A 22,248-nucleotide genomic window follows, 5' to 3' on the forward strand; every position below is an offset into this window, starting at 1 on the left:
AGATTTATAAAGGGCTTTTCCAGACCAGGGTCATAAAGCGTTGACGCGTCAAAAGTCTCTGGTTAAATTTCATATGATGCAGCTTTAGAATGAAATCAATCTGGATGTCGAAGAAGGAAATAGTGATGCTGCATGTAAACTTGACATTAATAAGATGACATTGAAAATGGCAGCATAAAAAACATACTCAATAAAAAAGACTAAAAGTATATAAATATGCCAAAGGGCATAAACTTGACAATGATTGTTAGGATTAACACTTAATTACTGGTAGGATGTTTAATTTAACATCTAGCCGTGTCACTGCTGTGTTATAAGCACTGTGTGTAAAACAGATGTTTCTAAAAACATAAAATGTAAAATTGTTTAACACATTTCTAGTTTTCACTAGTCCACAGCAAAAGTGTGTGTGACTGACCCAAGTATTGCTGCCTGCTGCTCTTGGCTCACACATCCTTACTACCGCTGCAGATGATAATCAGAACTGACATCTTGTCAAGGTGTGTTTCCACAACAGACCAGGTATTCAGACTGTCAGTTGCACAATGTTGTTACAAAAGGCTTTTCGGGCCACATGTTTAACTAATTTTCTTGTTGTATTGATCTGGGTCAACACAAGATTGGCAGCAACACCTTGGATTTGTAAGTAAGTAAGTAATCGTTATTTGTAAAGCACCTTTCTAGACCAGGGTCACAAAGCGCTTTAACAAGCAAAAACAATACACAGTTAAAATATATACTATAAAAAACCAAGACACTTAAGACAAACACAGGAGTCCAAGAAAATCAGGGAAAAGCCTGCACAAATAACAAGGTCTTAAGATGTTTCTTGAAGGAGTCAGTAGACGCCATCAAACACAGAGGGAGAGGAAGATCGTTCCATAAGCTTAGGAGCAAGAGCCTGGAGGGATTTTTCTCCAAAGTTTTGTATTAACTGCAGGCGAGACAGCTCCTTCTTGTTAAGACACCAAAATGAACTGTTACAATAGTCTAAACCAGAAGACACAAATGCATGGATTACAAGCTCCATATCGTATTTTGACATCATTTTCCTAAGTTTAGAGATTTTTCTCAGTTCAATGAAACAGTTTCTGGTCAGTTTTCTGCAGTATTATAATAGAGACATGTCTTTGTCAAATACAACACCCAGGTTTCTCAGTCTCAGTTTGACAGACTGACCTAAGTCACCTAAGTACTGACTTAACCCTGGAATCTTATCAGACGCAATAACAAGAGTTTCAGTTTTGTCCACATTTAGCTGCAAAGTGTTTTCACTCAGCCATTGTTTGATTTCTAGCAAACAATTGACTAAGCTGTTCAACCTCTGGGGCTCAGTTGGATCAAATGTGCAGTACAGCTGGATGTTATCAGCAAAAATGTGCTAAGAAACATCAAGAATTCCTGAATGATTTTACGCAGGGGAAACAAGTACAGCAAAAATAATAGGGGACCCAAAACAAAACCTTGAGGGACGGCACACAACCGATCCGATGATTCACACCTTATTTGATTGGCAGATACAATTCAACTGCGCCCAGAAAGGTATGACGAGAACCACCGTAACACAGACCCAGACAGTCCCTCTTCATCCCTCAGTCTTCTCAGCAGGATCTGGTGATCAAAGGCTGAGGACAGATCCAAGAGAACCAGAACCGTGTATTGACCCGAATCAGCTGACATCATGATTTCACTGGACACTCCGTAGAGTGATGTTTGCGGAAGACGGACTGAAACTTCTCATGGATGTCACTCTGATCCAGGAACAACGACAGCTCCTCAGACACCACCTTCTCTAAGATCTTGGTCAAGAATGGTTCAGCTTGGAAATAGGCCTGAAAATACTGAGGTCAGTCGGGTCCAAGTCTGGCTTTTTGAGTAAAGGTTCCACAATTGCATGCTTAAATGCATTGGGAAAAACCGCTGTGTGAAGGGAGAGGTTTACTATTTTTGTAACCCAGGGGCCAATTACATTAAACACTTTAACAAAGAGCCTACACGGAAGGATGTCAGACAAGCAAGAGGAGGGTTTCATCTTGCTCACCGGTGCCGAAATATAAGCCAGAGCTACAGTCCTAAAGAAGGCCCACAAGGTGGAGACAGGCTCAGTAACAGCAAGGGTTCCACACAAAAGGGGAGGGATTTTTGCTGTGATCAATTTAATTTTGTCAGTGAAAAATCTCAACAATGCATTGCTGTCAGCTTCACAGTGTTTTTTCTTATTGACTGTTTCCGAATGTAGTCAGATCTGGCAGTTTCCATCATCTCATTGAATGAGGGCATCAGATCCCTGATGGTCTGTGTACCTCAAGTTTAGTGGACTTCCAGAGATGCTCAGTCTTTTCAGACTCAGGAGAGCTTAATTTGTCCAAGGGCACTGTTTTTTCTGAATTGTCAAGTTCGATTTAACAGGTGCCATCTGATCCATTATTTCAACAAAATGAGTAGTAAACATTGAATCAAATTGCCCATGTTAAGGCAATGATGGAAGAAAAAAGGGACAAACATAGCAGAAAAACTGTCTATACTGCTGTATCGGCTGAGATGACACGCCTCTGAGACCTAACTTTGAAGCGCTTGGGTTCAGGGATGAAATCCAGGTTAAACAAAACAAGAGAATGATCACTCCGATGGGCATCATGTACAGATACATTAGAAATGTCCAGGCCAAGAGTCAAAACTAAGTCTAAAATGTGGCCTTTTTGGTGAGTTGGTTCAGAAACATGTACTCAAAATGAAGTCTCTCAGAATAAAAACAGATTACATTTTAATAATGCAAGATAAAAAGTCACTAAAGTCCTTCAAGAACAATGCTGCAGGACCAGGCGGACGGTAGACTGAAACACAATAGAAAGGTTTTGTATCACTTTGCATGAACAACTATCTCTATAAACAACAGCTAAACCACCCCCATGACGACAGGGGCTGGGCTTCCCTTCAACAACGCAGATGAATAAACTCTTCCTCTCTCTGCCATGTCTCTGAAAGACACAATAAACCTTTCGAAGGCTACTCCAGCGGTTACGTGGGTAACAGCTGGACCATGTGTGTAGCTCCGGAGTAAACACCGAAATTAAAAAGACGAAATGAAAACATCTGACCGCGCTTTGCAGGCTCCTTTGGTGTCCAGGCAAACGAAGGCGCTGACACGCTGTCACACACATCACAGGGAGGAATGTAGCGGAGACATGGAGTATGTCCGATGACGTCAGAGTCCAGGAGAGCTGCAGTGTGTCTTCTATTGACTTGGAAACCAGAACGTGAACCTCTTCTCGATCTCTTGCTGACTTTAGGTGCTGCAGATCACAGGCGCCGCCGGAGGTGGAAGTGTGATTTTGATGAATTTCTGTTACTGTCTCAGAAAAAGTTTATCATTGCATTTCTACATTTTTCTGAAAGTTCATAGTACAAGTTAGACAATTCAGATCAGTTCAATTTAGATTTGAGTATCTACAAAGCCAAAAGGCAATAAGACAGATTTACTGCTTTCTGTGCCAAAGGGATTTTTTAACAATTTTACCTCATCAAATAATGAGGACCCAGTCTGCTTTTCTTCATCAGATCATCACTAACAATACACAAATTCAAGATTTGTTTTTAGTCTAGAAAATATTAAGTTGAATTAAATGTTTTCATGTAACACACTCATGTAACTCAGAACGTTTCTATCTTCATCTCCTTCAATGTGTCAAGAAGAAAGCAGCCGCCAGGAAAGATCGTTACCATAGCAATAGAAAAACTAGGTTTACACACAAACCTCGACAAGAAGACGGAAACAGGAAAATTGTTTACCAACTTACAGAAATGGCCAGGGGCTCTAGTAGAATGTGATTATTCTCAATATTTAGATGGAGGTAAGCACCACAGGCTGTGGTGATGGAAGAAATATACTTATAAATAAATCTAGGCTCAAAAGGATTAATAAGGGGTCAATAGTGGACATTACTCAAAGCTGAAAAAACATAGAAAACTTTCATTCTTTAAAGTAATGATGGCCACAAGTTTCTTTTAGATTAGCTGATCGGTTCTTGTCATTATAGTTGTCTAATAAGACAATTCTTCAACTTGACTTCTGCACAAAACAACGGATGGCCCGTACTCTAATAAAAAGTCAAGAAATTCCATCAAGTAACCTAGATAAGCCAAACCTGTGAAATAAAAATCATGTCACCTCTTGAATTTATCAAGAAGAAGCAGAAAGTCTGCAAAGTGGTAATTTGGAAAAATAAACTAGATTATAAGACTTTTTTTTTTTTTAAATGTGTTTGTTGAGTGTATACTGAAATATCACATGTATTCATTCATAGTTTTGGTGTCTTCAGTGATAATCTACAATCTAAATAGTCATGTAAATAAAGAAAAAAGGTCCGTCTAAACTTTTGGTCTGTACTGTATATTATAGTTAAATGGCCAAAATGACAATGCCAAATTAGATTTTCACAACGTAAGTCCCTTATATGTGTCCAAGCAACCCTTTTAAGTTTGTTTTTATTTTGGAAACCAATTGAGTTATTCCACGTCATTTCAATTTAATGATATGATTTATATGCAGCAGTAGAGAATGTTCAGAATGTATTCTAAAATAACAGCTAAACACTGGGCTGGAAGGTGAAATCCGGGTGTGATCATTTAAATGAGTCATTTAACTTAAAATACAACAAAAATACACTTTTTCTCCAGATGACTCACTAAAGTTGACTTTTAACTAAAATTTAAAGTGTGCTTCACATAAACAAAATGTGTTCTAAGTCAATGAAGTAAATGCTGATTCTTTAAGGATTTAAGCATTTTTCTTTTGAAACATAATTTTGAAAATGAAACACTTGAGATTGTACTTAATTGCTAACATAACTGCTACAAGGATGTTGTGCACCACCAACACAGTATGATTAGAACCCGCTCGCCATAATTGCAAATGTTCTGCGTAAGATGTTTGTAAAGCTTATACACAGCGGGCTAACAACGAGATGTTACTGTTGTTGTGTCGATGTAAACCAGTCATGCGAGTTTGAAAAAGAAACAAAATGTTCCCATAGAGCAGCCAAACAATGAACCTGCTCGCATCAATTAAAAGAACAATTGGCGAGAGGATGTTTGGGGTAAACAAACAGGGGCCTCTGCTGTCGTAGTAGAAGACACACAAACGTGATCGTCTATTGTCTTAGACTGGACATGAAACTGCCTCTCTGCTCTTAAACACTTATTTTTGGTGGAAAATGCACAAACTTTTACTTCTACTGTCTACAACTACAAATGACAACAAATGTCTAATTACTGAGTAATGTTGATTGATAAGCATAAATATTCCAATGTAACAGGCACAATGAGAGGATTTATTTATCAGAACTTTACACATGTTATAATGTAGACGCAAACAAATCCAAACACTCATGTGAAGAGAAGATTTAGAGTTCACGGGTTCTTTGCCGCTGAATCGAGAACAGTACTGTCCACTTCATGAGATGAAATTGAAATTAGACAAGACAAAAAAAACAGTATCACACTGCAGTCAAAACAGGTGTATTTATGTATTTATTTCATCCCAGGGTCAAGGTGAACAACACAAGGGTTAAAAGCAGATTCAGGTTGAACACAACTAGTGAACTGATTTGGAGGCACTTTTTATCCCAACCATCCTAACAGTGATGGGCTGTCAGTGCCTGCAAGGCCTTCACTGCTGGCCTAAGAAATATCAGAATTACAGACTTAATTTTATAATATCTGTAAATGTATTATTATATTTTCCATGAATAGCTACTTAATAATCATTACGAATGGTCTATTCACCTCCATCCACCTCCTCTCATAGCTTTCCTCTGGTTGCGGCGCTTCCCATATGAATATGAATATTCATATAACAGTATTCATCCAATCAGCCATTGAACCAGAGTTCAGCCATTACTTGTCCCTAGTTTGCCTAGAGGGGCGTTCGCAGTCCGTTCGGGCCCTAAAACATGATATAGGTGTCGATAAGACTGACGCTTCAACCAATCAGATAGTGAGTTGACCATGCCAGGGCCTTCTAGCAGGCTTCACAGTGACGTCAGAGTATTTCTGTCTGTCCTAGCACACTAGCTAGCTACAGCAACAAACTTGTTGTTGCTGAATGTTGGTTTAAAACCCAGAATGGCTGAAGGAGAAGAAATTAATTTGGATTTACTATCAGAGCTATTTTCAAGAACGGCTGTGCTGTGTCAAAAATCGCATACTTAGTATACGTGGTTAGTATGCATCGGGATAGTGTAAGTACTAACTAGTAGACACTGCATCCGCACTAACCGGAAATGACGCGAAAGCTTGACGTAACTTCTGTTTACAACATCAATGTCACTAAGATGGAGCCGTTGAGGGTAGAAAAGTGTCCATCGATCCTTACTCAGTTTTGTGGGCATTTTAGTACGCCAATTTAGTGTGCATGGCGCACTACATTTTGCATACTTTTTCAAGAATTGAGACACACTTATGCACTAAAAATACTAAGGTTTTAGTACGCAAGTATGCGATTTGAGACACAGCCTTGGACATCGTTAAGAAAGTTTGGCAACAAGCAGCCAAAGGATTTGTCGCCTCTTATATTCCGTGAACTACGTGAGTAAATGCAATTTTCGTAAATAATGTTGCGCTTCTATGAGGTTATTAATGATACTTTTGTAAGAGTCGCAGCTATAGCTTCAGTGTCATGAGATTTACGCACATTTTGTTTGCTTACGAAAGGCATTTATTCGGGCCGTACAAGTGTCTGCCTGTAGTGCAACAACCCTTTATACTGCCTTTCTGCATAATGGTTTCTTTAAATTGTCAATTTGTAACTCTGGAGGAATAATTGACTACACAGATTGCACCGATTCTCTTGGGCTGGTGGTGCATTATTGTGTGTCGATCATTGATGTAATCGTGACTCTCAATTAGTGTTGTGTCATTCGTGAACAATTTGTTCAAACGAACAAATCTTTTGAGTGAACGTAATGAAGTGATTCGTTCCTTTCTCAGTTCAGTTGAACTCAGCCGCGACCGTGTCGGTGGAAGGGATTCTATGACTCCTGAACCCTCGGCGTCAGAGAACCACGCAGCTACTCGTGGGGGAGGGACTGACGAGGGAGGGACTTTGTTACAGAACATTTAGTTTTTATGTTGGCATATCTCAATTTAATATTTGTTTTTGCACTACACTTAAACAAGGCCTTTTTATTTTATTGTTGATGCATTTTGGTTAATATTACATAGTAGTAGTATTATTATTTTTGTTTTATTTTATTTTTATTTTAGTGCAATAAACCATATTTAACAACCAAGACATTTAGTCACACTTTATTTGTTTATTGGACAGGCTGGAAACACACACACACAGGGTTTTTCAAAGTAACAGAATCTCTACTACATCTGCAATGTTTCTTTGTGAACATCTACATACAAGAGTTTGTCACGTTAGGCTGCTACTGATTCGCGAGACAAAGATCCGTTCAGTGAACGAGGATTCTCATCCGGGGATTTCTTACGTATGGTGCACAAAAACTGCAAACTCCCATGATGCATCAGTGCCACAAGGTAAGTAAGTAAGTAAGTAATATTTGTAGAGCATTTTTCTAGACCAGGGTCGCAAAACGCTTAAACAATTAAAACAATACCCGATAAAATATATGCTTAAAAGGTCAAGACACCACCGAGACAAACACAGGAGTCTCAGAGGATCAAGGAAAAGCCTGAATGAATAAACGTTTCTCAAGATGTTTCTTGAAGGAGTCGGTAGATCCATCAAACGCAGAGGGAAAGGAAGATCATTCCAAAGCTTAGGAGCAACAGCCTGGAAGGATTTCTCTCCTCTTGTCCTGAACCATGTGCGAGGAACCATCAGTAGATTCTGATCCACAGACCTCAGAGCCCGAGCTGGGGTGTAAGGCTGGATCAGAGGATCACAGGAGCCTGACCATGAAAGTAAGAACCAGAATTTTAACATTGATACTGAAAGAAACTGGCAGCCAGTGAAGAGTTTTAAGGATCAGAGAAATGTGAGTTCTTCTACAAGAGCCGGTCAGAATTCTTGCTGCAGAGAATGTGATCTTAAGTTATATCAGGACAATTTACACCAAAATTACATATACGATGTGACCTTGAATTTCTAAGTAAGATACACACTTATAACATAATACAGTTTTTTATTTCATTGTAGGCTGCTAGAAGCTAGAGGTCTCTAGCTACTCTTAATTGCGCCAACACAAAACACTCTACAGTAGTGTGTTGAGCACAAGCCTTCCTTCCTTGTTCCAGACATAAGGCAGAGGAGCTGTAAAATGTAGGCAGTTGTTTCTGCTCAGCAGGTTTCCTGCCTTTACATCGAGCAGCATTATGTGAAAGTCTAATTAGCTTTTGTTTTCACACGACTGCAAAGACATGACTGACAGCAAAAACAATTGGCCACTAAATTAACAGTTTTCACTAGAGTCCGAGACATGGCATATTCATTAAACATAAGGTTAAGTTGTAACCAAGCGTTGCGTGTTAAATGTATGGTAAGATAACTACGGTACGTTTGTTTCTCATGCCTTTCATTACAGGTTACTTGATGATTTTGATTCTTGCCTCAGTAGTTTAGTAACTAAGGTGTGTTGGTGGTGATAAAGAAGGGCACCAAAACAGGCAATACAGCGCCAAAGCAGAGATATATCCCTTTATGTAGGGATATATATGTATTTCCTGTAACTAAATATTGATAAATCATGTTTTTATCAATAAGTTTGCTGTTTCAATAAACAAAATAAAAAAACAGTTTTATTGTTTCTTCACAATAGAAGTAGAGTCCCAAGATTTCCAATTGAATTATATTTGGTGATTGAAATCATAAGATTTGGGAACATAATTACCAAACTCATTTGTACAGATTGTACTGTAATTGCTTCAGACAATTGAGAAACTTTTAAAATCCCTTTTGTTGGGGGAGCAGCAGGTCACAACTGTTTTGACCCAAAACAAACAAACCCACCTGACACCTGTGACCCCACTCCCCCCACATCATCGGCAGTCATGAGATGCTCAGCTACTGCTCATGTGCTCCCCTGACGATTATGTAACCAATGTTTTTTGGCATTACCACCCTAATGGGGCTCAAGCCCTGGTCAAGCAGAAGAAATAGGAGAAAGAACGAGTAAGTGAAGAATTAAATAACCCATGAAAGCATTCACAAATAATTAGTAAAGTATTATGTCCAGAAATACAACAAATTGTATGACCATAACTTCAGCTAGTACAGCAATATTAAAAGCAGCATATTTAAACAGGTGACTATGTACCTACATCACAAATTGGAAGGATCTTCCTCTCCAACTGAATTTGATGGAGTTTCCTTCAAAAAACATCTTGAGACATTTTATTTGTGCAGGCTTTTCCCTCCTTTCCTGGGACTCCTGTGTTTATCTTATGTATCCTCACCTTTTAAAGCATGTATTTTATCTGTATATTGTTTTTGATTGTTAAAGCGCTTTGTGACCCTGATTCACCTTTATTTCAATAATTGGCAGCATTAGTTTATACCAGACCTGGGCAAAGTGCGGCCCAGGGGCCACATGCATTATTATTAATTGACATTTTCACATAACACTTCCCTCCTTTTTATATGTAATTTATCGAGTATATATTAATCCCTCAAAACAAGTTAATTGAATAAATGATTAGCTTAATAAATGTCACGGCCTAATGACGCATTTCCTTTTTTTAGGGATTTTTTTTGTCATTCTTTTTGCTTGATGGCCCCTAAGAACATTCACAGAATTTAATGTGGCCCTTGAAGAATTTTAATTGCCCACTCCTGGTTTATACTATGACTATCACAGACTGACCACAGTGAGAGGAACCACCTGAAGCAACACGTCAAAGACCAAGGAGCTGGTCTTGGACTTTGGTCCAGGAAAAACCCACGTCCAGGTTTCTTTTTTGTTTTAAGGGCGAGTGAGCAGCAGGCACTGTTTAAGCCATTCAAGTAAGGACTCCTTGAGGACAAAATATTTTAAATGGTCAGAGGTTTTTAGTTATCTTGCTGTTAGACTTAACAAAATGTCCTAAGCAGAGGTAATACATGACTACAAAGTGCATATGAGTAAACAGCTTAAGTTACTTTTTTGTTAAAATATTTTTTTAATGTTTTAATTTTTTTATCTTAGTTTAATATTGTATTTCTTGACTAATTAAGTGGGGTAAAATATACTTATTATTGTCCTTTGTATTCTTTAATAGATAGTCGTGTGTACATGTAAGCAAAACATGTACACATGTTGCTGACATCCCTGTTACTCATGTAGTTTTTTTGTTTCATAAGGATTACATGCAACTGCAGCAGCTTGTTGCTGTGTGATGTTTGTCATCAGCCATCAGTAGTCTGATAATTCATCCCTCCTTTTGCACGTGGTTCACTGATGTTGGAAACATAATAATGGACAAGGCCACTTATAGATCCCGGTTGTCCACAAATAAGGTGTTTTGGGTGAATGCTTCCATGCCTCCTCTTAAAACTCTTAAAACATTGAATGAGAATTTTCTTAGGGGATAGTGACTTTATTCTTCTTCCTGTATCTTTCAAAAATTACATCTGAATTAAATTGGCTTGCATGTGACATATATTCTCATGACACAAGTTTCTGTATCCTTAACACAACCAGTGATTTGTGTCTAACTTTAGTATATGTATGGGTTAGTAGCACCTACAATAATCAAAAATCACTGAGTTGAGGAGAAACCAGCTGTCACGAACCGATCAGGGCAGGAGACCCAGATGCGGAAGTGTCAATAATCCACGAAGATATAGCTCAGAATAAAAGTCTTTTAATGATCCAAAAGGTCCGTAGTGGGAACGGACCGGAACAAAAAACAAAACAGTCGCTCAGGACGGAGGCAGGGCACGGCTGGTGATCGGGGTCTCATACAGCAACTAAAACAAAAAGACAAAAAGACTCATGTGAGTAAAGTAAAGCGCTGGCAACGTCAGGGGTTTCCATAGGATAAAAAGTTCAGACTTCAAACGCGAGGAGCGAGATCAGAAGGACAGCCAACCTGGTCTGGAAACACAATACTCTGGCGAGTTCTTCCGGGTAGCGATGCTCCTTATCAATAGGAAGAACCCGCCACTCAATCATCACCAGCCGTGCACCTGACAGCGTCTGTCAAGAGAAAACACACAGGACACAAACAAACGGAAACACGACTTCAAAATAAAACAGGAAAGACATAAACATGACACCAGCTTCTTTTATCCCTCCGGTCATCTGTCTAATAACCACTATAAATTCAGCAAAATAAACGACTACACAAGTTTTGTTTCTTCATGTCTATCAGATAGCAGAATTTGGCTGCAACTGTAAATTTGAAGTGTATGATCAGCCAGGAAACAAGAAAATTGCAGGTTCAATACCCCCTGCAGCATCTCCAAAGAAGCTGTGGTAGCCCTCAGGACTTGTAACCCTATTAAGTGTGTATGGAACACAAAAGCTGTTGTTGGGGGGGAAAAGCTCAAGAAAGTAATGGCATACTTAAGATGCGGAGAGTTTTTTTTTAATTATGCAAACAGTGTAAAGAACACTGAAAAAACAAGCATTCGGCGATTGTAAGTAATCACCTCGACATCCAGTCTTCATGCCTCATTTGCTTCCTATGCTCTTGGCAATGACCTGCTTGTGTGTGTCTTGGACTCTCCATCACCATTTGGGCCTTCTGCCATCTGCTCAAGCGAACTGTCCTAGTCCAACATCTGCTCTTATTGCTGCAGCTTTCTTCAGTTATTCAATTAGCTTGTTCAATTATCCATTTGAATTCCCTTAAAGTCTTGTATTCAAGTCCAAACCTAGTGCCCTCGATGGATGTCTTCCAATGGATAATTTTGCATTGGTAGCATTTTAAATGTAGTCATGTCTCAGGAAAGAGATTATGGAAAATAGCTGAAAAGATACTGCATACATTTTATAGTATATGTACATGCACTTACAGTATATACATATGATTACATTTGTTTGCATGTTATGTATACCTAAAAGCTTGCATAACTTACATTATTGAAACGATAGTGTCCCTAACCAAACACAGAAAAAGGTGAGGATATACGTTGACATTGTTTCAAGTTAAGATACTTGAAAGAATAAAGGAAGTCCGGTGTGTTCGTGTTTTGACTTGAAGCTGTTGGTTGTTAAATGTTCAAACAAACAGAATTTGGATTATTTTTTTAAATACTTGCATGCTTTACCTAAAGCTGTTTAGTAACAACAAGAATGTCAGAAGCTTTGTAGCAACAGCTTCTGAGTTTCTTTTTGTTGTTGTTGCTATACCACATTCATCACATTTTTGGAACGGTCACACAGCTGCATTCTCTTTTTATATTGATGCCGCAACATGGCCAGAGGTTTTTCAATCCCTCAGAGAACTCGCACAAAAAACAGGGGCCCAGTATTCCATGAGCTCCACACCATATATTAATCTAAAGGTTTTTTGAAATCACAGAAATAATAATGTGCAAATTTCATGACCTGCAAACTAGACTACTGCCTGCAGACTGATGTGTTGGGACAATATTTCACATGAAAAATGAATCCATTGTTATAGACTTAAAGTAAAAATAAAACCATTAGTGGCAGCATATAGCAGCTTCTGTAAAATATTTTTTCACCTTTGAATATAGTACTGGTGGGATTTATATTAACAATTAAACATGAATAGAACATTTTTTAACTTTTGTGGTTGTGGGAGCTGGACATAGAGGTTGTGAGCTGTGTCATCTTCTCATGCAAGTTGCCAGGCCTTGACAGACCCACAGCATTGTTTACAGATTGTGTGAGTCCCGGAAAAAAACCCAATTATTGTCAAATACAGTATGTTTTTGTTGGTTCACTAAACATCTTGTGACTTTATTTTGCTTGCATTAATGCCAAGGATGCCTCCATGACTTTATGTTGATTCACCAAACATTTTAAGTTTCCATCTCTCTTTTTTTTTGACTACACTATGCTTGTGTTCAAAGCTCAATTTTTTTGTATCCTTGTGTTTTTTACCTGGTTTCAGGTTTTCCTTTGCTTTGTTTCATGTCCTGCTTGTTCCGGTGGTGGTAGACAAATCACGACTGAGACAACTACAGCTTGTTTAATAAATATGGTCACATAAAACCAATATTGAGGTTTGTAGTCACATGAATTTACATAAACAAATATATTTGTAAAATCCAACTTTTTTTCAACAAATTTTGACATGAAAACGAAAAAAAAAAAAAAAAAAAATGTGTTGAATGCACAAGCAGATTCCATCCCTGAAACCTTGAACACTAAAATAACTTGTAGTTAAAATAAAGCTTAATTACTCACTTACTGTATAAGTGGTGGATTCATTGAGGCTACCAAAATAATCTTCTCTATGGTGGTTTAATAAAAATATTACAATTCTTGATATTTAGTAGAGAGAGTGTGAGGCAGGTGATTTCAGATGACAGAGTACAGGCATCTGCTAAAAGGGAAGGAAACAGACAGTCGTTAAACAAAATTACACCCAGACACTCTATAATACATTTTTAAGTGGGTGAAATTAATAGTTTTTCAAGTTTTTTTAAGAAAGAGATAATCAATTACATGTATTGCATATTGTCAATTGTTTTATCTTAACAAAAGTGTCAGTGTTTTACACACATGGTGTTAAATTATTGAATGTATTACAGTTGCAGTATGAAGTATCAGTTTTAATTACACATATTCAGTATAACGAAAGTTACGTATGTAACTACGGTTCTATGAGTCCCGGATGACCGCCAGAGGCGGTGCTTCAAGCACTGAATGTATCCATCTCGCGCATGCGCAGTTCGAGTTTAATACCAACAAAGTCACCTGTGACCCCTGAAGACCCCGGAAGGGGTATAACTTCCGGTGACATCAGAGGATCTGTTCCTGCAGAATCTTCTCGCGAAAACACAAGGATTCTGAGTGACAGAACGCTCTGGCGGTCATCCGGGACTCATAGAACCGTAGTTACATACGTAACTTTCGTTCTATTTCGTCCCTACTGACCGCCAGAGGCGGTGCTTCAAGCACTGGATGACCCATAACAACAAGGTCACAAAGAATCACAGTACGTACCTCATTGAGGGGAAGCAACAGAGTCGGGCAACAGGACCACACCTAATGGATGAGGAGTGGTGACGTTCACCCGATAGAACCTGAAAAAAGTGCTTGGTGAGGCCCAAGATGCTGCCTCACAGAGTCCTCCAGGGGTACCCCGCGTAGGGCTGCCCATGACGTAGACATCGCTCTGGTAGAGTGGCACCTCACCCCGAATGGGGGGGGGTGACCACTTCCTTTATATGCGTGGGTAATCACATCCACGATCCAGTGAGACAGTCGCTGTTTGGAAAGAGCAGAGCCTTTCCTAGGGCCACCATAGCAAATGAAGAGCTGGTCCGACCGTCTTATACTTGCGGTTGCAGCTATATAGGTTCTTAGAGCCCGCACAGGGCACAGCAGTCCCAACCTGTCTTCCCCTTCCGGGGGAATAAATTGTGCCACTTGAATGGGACGGTTGAGGCTCGATAGTGACAGAACCTTTGGGAGAAAAGCCATATTTGGCCAGAGGGTAACCCCTGAGCCGTCTGAGCTCCACCGCAGACATGACTCACTCACAGACAGGGCATGTAGTTCCCCAACACGCTTCGCTGAAGCGATGGCAAGGAGAAAAGCAGTCTTAGCAGAAACCCACTTCAGCTCTGTCTGAGCCAGGGGTTCAAAGGGAGGCAGACACAAAGCGTCGAGCACCAGGTGCAAATCCCATGCTGGGGCGCGCTGTGTGCGTGGGGGGCGTAATCGCCACGCGCCCTTTAGAAAGAGGGACACCAGTCTGTGGGACCCCACTGTGTTATCATCTACCCGAGCATGTTGAGAGGAAATGGCTGCTGCGTATACCCTCAGTGTGGCAGGAGACCGGCCACTGTCCAATAGTGACTGGAGGAACTCCAGAATCTTTGGGACTGAACAGTGCACAGGGTCCTCACCCCTGTCTGAACACCATGCAGTAAACAGTTGCCACCTATTTGCATACTGCAGCCGTGTAGAAGGCGCCCTGGCATTTAGTATAGTGTCGCAGACAGCATCTGAACACTGCGTCAGAAGCGGGTTGGGCCCTGCAGCGGCCAGACCCATAGTTGCAGGCGAAGAGGGTCGGGATGCCAAATCTGGCCCTCTAGCTGAGACAGGAGATCGTTCCTGTCGGGGAGGCGCCATGGTGAGCTGCGGCAGAGCCTGCGCAGCAGTGGAAACCATGTTCTCCCTGGCCAGAAGGGGGCTACCAACAGCAGCCTGTGACCCTGCTGGAGGACCCTCTGCAGTGTTGAGAATATCAGAGGTATTGGGGGAAAAGCGTAGAGGAGACCTTCTGGCCAGTCGTGCGCAAGAGCATCCTGGCCCAGAGGACTGCTTTCCTCCTTCAGGGAGAACCAGAGGGGACAATGGGTCGACTCCCTTGTGGCAAACAGATCTACCTCTGCTCTGCCGAATGTGTCCCAGATATTGAGCACCACCTCTGGGTGAAGCCGCCATTCCCTCGATGGGGGCTTGCCCCGAGAGAGCAGTTCTGCGACCTGATTCCGGTCCCCGGGCAAATACATTGCTCTTAGGCTGGCCAGGCGTGGAGCCGCCCACAGCAAGAGGTCCCGGGATGCTTGCAACAGCTGTGCAGACCGGGTGCCCCCCTGGTGGTTTATATGCGATACGGTCGACACATTGTCTGACCGCACAAGCACATGTCGCCCTCTCAGGAAGGGGAGAAAGTATTGCAGGGCCATATACACAGCTCGTAGCTCTAGAACATTGATGTGCACCGAGCAGTCTCGAGCAGACCACAGCCCCTGGGCTGTACGGTTTTGCCACACTGCACCCCACCCTGAGAGGGAGGCGTCTGTTGTGATGGCCTCTCCGCGGAATGCAACCAAACCTATCTGCACGCCCTGGAGGAGAAAACCTCTCTCTCTCCATGGAGCCAGAGCAAGAAGGCAACGGTGTGAGACCTTGAGTCTCCTGTGCCGGTGCCACCTGACATCCAAATGAAAGTCGTTCAGCCACCTCTGAAGGGGGCGTAGCGACAACAGCCCCAAAGGGACCACGGTGGCGGCAGCCGTCAGTTTGCCTAGGAGTCGTAGGAACTCCACGTAATGCAACCACGTGCCCCTGCGAAAGAGGGGAAGGAGGCGGAGGATGTCGTCCACCCGCTGTGGTGAAGGCCAGGCCTTCATTGAAACTGTATCGAGAGTTATCCCGAGAAAAATTGTCCTCTGTGAGGGAACTAGGCAACTCTTTGTAGAGTTCACCCTGAGACCTAGTCGAGACACATGGGAAAGGAGGCTTGTGGTGTCCAGGGTCGCCCGAGACCGGGACGAAGCACAGATGAGCCAATCGTCTAGGTAGGGCAGGATCTTCATGCCCTGCGACTGCAGGGGCGAAAGGGCTGCCATTACAACCCTGGTAAATACCCGTGGCGAAAGGGAGAGGCCGAACGGGAGCACCCTGAACTGAAAATGACGTCCCTGAAAGGCGAACCTCAGGAACCGTCTGTGGTGTTGTGCTATGGGCACATGAAAGTAAGCATCCTTCAGGTCTATTGAAGTAAACCACTCCTGCCTGGAGACAGTGCGCAGAACCTCTGCAGGGCTGAGCATGTGGAATCTCAAGACTTTCAGGAACTTGTTGACTCCCCTTAGGTCGAGGATAGGGCGGAGTCCGCCATCTCTCTTTGTAACCAGAAAATAAGTCGAGTAGACCCCTCCTGGTTGTAACAGGGGATCTATCTGCTCGATTGCACCCTTGTCCAGGAGGACGGACAACTCCTGGGTGAGGGTTTGGGCTTTTGCCGGGTCGCATATGATGGTCATCTTGACCCGGCCAATGGTTGGGGGCCGGCGTCGGAACTGAAGCTTGTACCCGTTGGTCAAGGTGGAGAGCACCCAAGGGTCCCGGGTGGAAGCAGCCCAATAGCTGAGCTGCTGTTGGGAAAAACAGCCGACGGCCGACCCCAATGCCTCAGCGCTGGGTCCCCCGGCCTCGAAAGGCTCTGGGGGTACGACGGACAGTATGTGGGGCCTGAGGTTGCCTAGAGGGCAGCCGCTCAGGGGCTCGAAAGGTCTGTGCCGCCTGCTGAGCAGGCTGTGGGCTTGGGCGCTGAGACCTGAGGTAGCCTCTGGGGTAAGCCTGTGGCTGAGAACAGCGCTGGGGGGGAGCTGAAGATCCCCTAGGTCTGCCCGGAGGAGGCTGACTCCTGTGAAGCCCGGACAGCTGCTGTTGAGTCTGTCTGGCTTGGACAGTTCGTTCAAGTGCCTCTAGCGCTGCAGGTCCAAACAGTTCCCCCGGTTCCACTGGAACACTGCGGAGGGTTCTCCTGCATGCCTCTGTCAGAGGTGATTGTGCCAGCCAGACCTGGCGGCGAGCCTGGACAAGAGTAGACATCAACCGCCCCAGCTCTCTAGACATCAGCGCGAATGCCTGCAGGGAAGCGTCGCTGAAATTATGGACGGAAGCATCCAGTGGGGTCTCCTGTATAGATGCTGATAAAGCAAGCATCAGGTGGGACATAGAATTACCTATGCGTCCCATGCGTGCTGCTGCGTCATAGGTTTTGGAGAGCAGGTCATCTGTTACCCGACACTGGGAACGAGGACACCTCACATCCGGTCTCAGCGCCTAATCGGGTGAGACAATTAACGCAGCTATTGCCGGCTCGACGGCTGGTATGCGGCCCAACCCAAACTTGGGTGCATCCTGCATGGCTGCCAGGGTCCGGGCGTCTGAGTTTGCACGAGAGAGGGCTCTAGAGTCCCTCCAGCATGCATGCAACTCTCTCAAATATTCGTTAGATGGAGGCACAGTAAAGTTGACGGGAGCTGATCCGCGTCTGAAAAAGGCACTGGCCGAAGCTGGCTGAGCCTGCGGGATATCCAACTGCAGGCGAGCCAGGGCCGTACGAATGATGGCCCCCATAGAGCCGTCTCCAGAACCGACAGTAGAGCTGTGGGCTGAAGAACGGGAGGCCGCCGCAGAGGCGTGGGAGGCTACACGCTGTGGTACCACCTCCTCTCCATATTCGGCGAACTCAGTGGCTGAAGCTGCCATGGAGATTATATCTTCCTCCGGTTCCAAGATGGCTGGAGGAGGAGCAAGATCACCCAACTCTCTTTCACCAGTCCCAGACTTGAAGGCCAGGAAGAAGGATCTCATTTGATCAACTTCCTCCGTTAATTGGTCCACCTTGGAAGCAAGTCCGGACCCTCTAACCTTCTTCCTAGAAGTGGGGCCTCTAGTCTCAGCAGCCCGCCGTTTAGATCGGCGGGATTGAGCTGGAGTCTGCCGCTGGGCTGAGGCTAACTGCTCGGGCAACGAAACGAGGCCCAACAGTTGCTCTACCTCAGCAAGTCTGGCAGCCCTTATTCCCCGGGGCATGAAGCTGCAGTTCATGCAGGGATCTTCTGAAAGACCTTCCCTCAGATGCTCGAGACCAAGGCATGAGGGGCACATATCGTGGCCGTCTTCGGGCTGCAGAGAAGCCATACAGACTGAGCAGGAGTGGCCGCCAAGCATGTTAGCAACAGGCGAAGGCCACACAGAGAAAAACAACAAACGCTGGGAGCGGGGGCGAAAGCGCAGCCTTCACCAACGAGTGTTTACATATATGAGAGGAGTATACAAACGCTGGGAGCGGGTGCGAAAACACAGCCTTCACCAACGAGTGTTTACATGTATGTGAGAAGTATTACAAACGCTGGGAGCGGGTGCGAAAACACAGCCTTCACCAACGAGTGTTTACACATGGGATGAAGTAGCACAAATGCTGGGATAGGAAGCGAATACGCAGTCGTCCCCAACAAATATGAGGAATCCACTTCGGTAGCTGAAAAGGCAGCAGTACAAATGTTGGAAGAGAAAACACTGTCGTGACCAACAAATGTAAGGAACCAAGAGTGAAAAAGTTGCACCGGCACTCAAGGGCAGTTTGTACTGATATATAAACAAAGAATACAAAGCCGGGAGAGGGAGCGAACACACTTCGTCACCGAAAGAAATCAACTACAACCAATGGCGAGTACAGCAGGTTGTACTGATATTCAAAGATATATAATGAAGAGTACAAAGTCGGGAGAGGGAGCGAACCCACTTCGTCACCGAAATAAATCAAATACAACCAATGGCGAGTACAGCAAGTTGTACTGATATTCAAGATATATAATAAAGAGTACAAGTCGGGAGAGGGAGCGAACCCACTTCGTCACCGAAATAAATCAAATACAACCAATGGCGAGTACAGCAGGTTGTACTGATATTCAAGATATATAATGAAGAGTACAAAGTCGGGAGAGGGAGCGAACCCACTTCGTCACCGAAATAAATCAAAATACAACCAATGGCGAGCACAACAGGTTGTAATGATATTCAATGAAAAGAAAATTGGTACTCAGCCAAACGAAGACGATCTCCGGACGTTTCCACGGCGAACCGCTACAACTTCTCCGGGTCGAAAGTTCGTTGCAGTCTCTGGAGGGCGAAAGTTTCGCAGCTCCGACAGAAGTCGCGTGACTACCGGCAACGAAAGAGCTAGTCCTTGAGCTAGCTCGGTGACATGCTACTTGCGCAGCGAGAAGATGAAAAGGAACAGATCCTCTGATGTCACCGGAAGTTATACCCCTTCCGGGGTCATCAGGGGTCACAGGTGACTTTGTTGGTATTAAACTCGAACTGCGCATGCGCGAGATGGATACATTCAGTGCTTGAAGCACCGCCTCTGGCGGTCAGTAGGGACGAAATAGAACACAGTACATACAAACAAAGTAAAATGGTCAAAACTGCGCCATTGATTTTATGATAAATCTGACTAGAGCATCATGAGCAAACTCACGGCTGCAGTGTACCCTGGCATCGAGTCATCACCAAACTTTCCCACGCCATTGCTAGCAGTTGGTGCTGGCACGTAACATTTGATACCAGCCTTGTTACCAGGATCTTATTATACAAGTACCAACCAGGTGCAATTGGGTCATCTTCTACGGCACACCTCATCATTTTTCACTGGACAAATACCAAAGAACACTAGTTGGAACTTACTGCACGCACATTGGAACCAATGAGTCTGGAAAACCTTTTATATCCTCCTTAAAGTGACCTTAAACTATATTTTTTATTTCTGTAAATATTCTGCTAAATGTCTCAATATCTATACGTGATGGTGACTGTTAAAAATTAATAGAGGACTGATTAAGACAGAAAATTCTTCAATTACCTCAATTACCAGTTGAGCTTATGTTTAGTAAAGTATGAAAAGGATGACAAACTAGACCAGCTTAATCTACTACTGATAGATGAGGGATCTACAGAATCATTCAGCAGACTGAAAACAGTGAAAACACACAAATATTTCAGGAAACCGCTGTGTTCATTTTAGATCTATTGCAGTCTTGATCCTCATTCATGTTGGATCGTCATTTGTTCATACCTTAGCATAAGTATTGTATTTCAGTCCACTGATTCATTACCAACAATAACGCCCTAAAAAGCTGCTATTGGAATGGATTCAACATGCGCGGGATGAATTGTCAATGTTGAACTCCTTTTACTTTCTCGGCCAGACACCTATATCCTGTGTTGACTTGTCTGTCAGCTAGTCAACTGTGAATATTCCAGCAGCTCTGCAGAAACATGATCCATTACTCTAGATTTACAGCAGAGTTAAACATAAACATATCTTGAGGTCAGCTAAAGAATGAATATTGTGTTTGTGTTGCAATGCAGCACTTAGAGGTCAGGCTCAGAGCTTAACGTTTGTGATCAGACCTTGACAGTCAACTCCTTTTATGAGTTAAATGTTTGACTAAAAAAGATTGACCAACTAAAAAATGAGGTAGCAATAATTGAGGTGGGGGATTCATCACTTGGCTTTGTTGTCATGTTATGGAGAAAGAAAAGAATAACAGAAATGTTAGGCTATTGAGCAATGCAGTGGTTTTGGCACTGATGGAGACAAACTGTTTTTTTTCTGAAACTGACTCTTGTCTTCTGACCTACTTCTACCAATTCAGCTTCAACATAAATACACGGATCAGTTATCTTTTCCAGGATTTTCCTGCTTGAGTGCTGCGATGTGACAAAAGGAAGTATGAACCATGTGTATGAGAGAACAAAGTTTACATTTTTGAGAGATCAAGTTTTCAGAGACAGAACTACATCCAATTACAGATGGGAACACCACAGCAAGGAAATGTATAACATATGTGCTCCATACATTCATCACTCAATAATAAAAAACAAAACACAAAAACAGTGAGTGAATGACAATCCTAAATGTAGATGGGTAAAAGAGAAGTAATAACCAAATATATCTTAAGTGTGACATGATCATAAGATCCTATTACAGATCCAAAAATAATAATAACACGAATTGGAAAAATAATAGTAATAAATACAAAAGTGCAAACATATAAAGATCAATTTGTTATAATTATGGTTGATATTATTATTTTGTATAAATATTGTGTGATACACATTAGTATTCATTTTCTGACGCCTGTAAAACTACCTAGACCCTCAAGTTTTGCTTTAGAAAGGGCTTTGGTTCAAAAAGCAAAGGTTCTGCTTTTCAGCTTTGGCTGGAATTATTTCACTATTATTCATCTATTTGAATTGAAAACAAACAAAAAATCAGTAGTAGTAAACTATTTAACTACAACACAATGTTATCAGTAACAAACAATGAATCCGTTAATTATAGCAGCAAGAAATATATCAAATGTTCTACTATTAGCATAGCTGCTAAAATCACAATCAGGTTAGAGTTATCTGAAGGTCGGGATGTTGGTTGTTATATCAGGTAATTGGTTGTACTAAAGGGGTTTACTGATATCAAGTGATACGCAAGAGTTTTAAATAGATTCAATAATCATGCATGGTCTGTGAAAAAAATCTATTGATTGGATAATGTGTTTTTGTTTTCTTCATTTAAATGCATTGTATTTCAAACACTATTGACCATTGTTTTTTACAAACAACTTGAGCACAAGAAGACTAACACAAAATGAAAATGAGATTTAAAATAACAGATGGATGTATTTAATATTAAGAAATGATTCTGTAAATAATTAATGGAACAATCTGACCCCCCTCATCAAATAAATAAAGTCAAGGTCTCAAAATACACCTGTTGACAGACATACATATTTGCTTTCCAAGAATTGGTACAACCAAGACAATCAATGGAACCAATGAAATCTTAATT

General features: G+C 42.2%; 1 protein-coding gene across 1 annotated transcript; it reads right to left on the reverse strand.

Moving 5' to 3' along the window:
- Positions 1 to 15,106: 15,106 nt before the first annotated feature.
- Positions 15,107 to 18,443, reverse strand: LOC148068827 (uncharacterized). Its single transcript, XM_087803456.1, has 4 exons — positions 17,706 to 18,443; positions 17,573 to 17,636; positions 17,332 to 17,420; positions 15,107 to 17,287 (listed from the first exon to the last, which is right to left on the reverse strand). The coding sequence occupies exons 1-4, from the start codon at positions 18,441 to 18,443 to the stop codon at positions 15,107 to 15,109; spliced, it is 3,072 nt and encodes a 1,023-aa protein (XP_087659582.1).
- Between the last annotated feature and the right edge of the window lie 3,805 nt (positions 18,444 to 22,248).

The sequence above is a fragment of the Callionymus lyra genome, chromosome 12 (assembly GCF_982586985.1).
Source record: "Callionymus lyra chromosome 12, fCalLyr1.hap1.1, whole genome shotgun sequence".
In the NCBI taxonomy this organism is placed as follows: domain Eukaryota; kingdom Metazoa; phylum Chordata; class Actinopteri; order Syngnathiformes; family Callionymidae; genus Callionymus; species Callionymus lyra.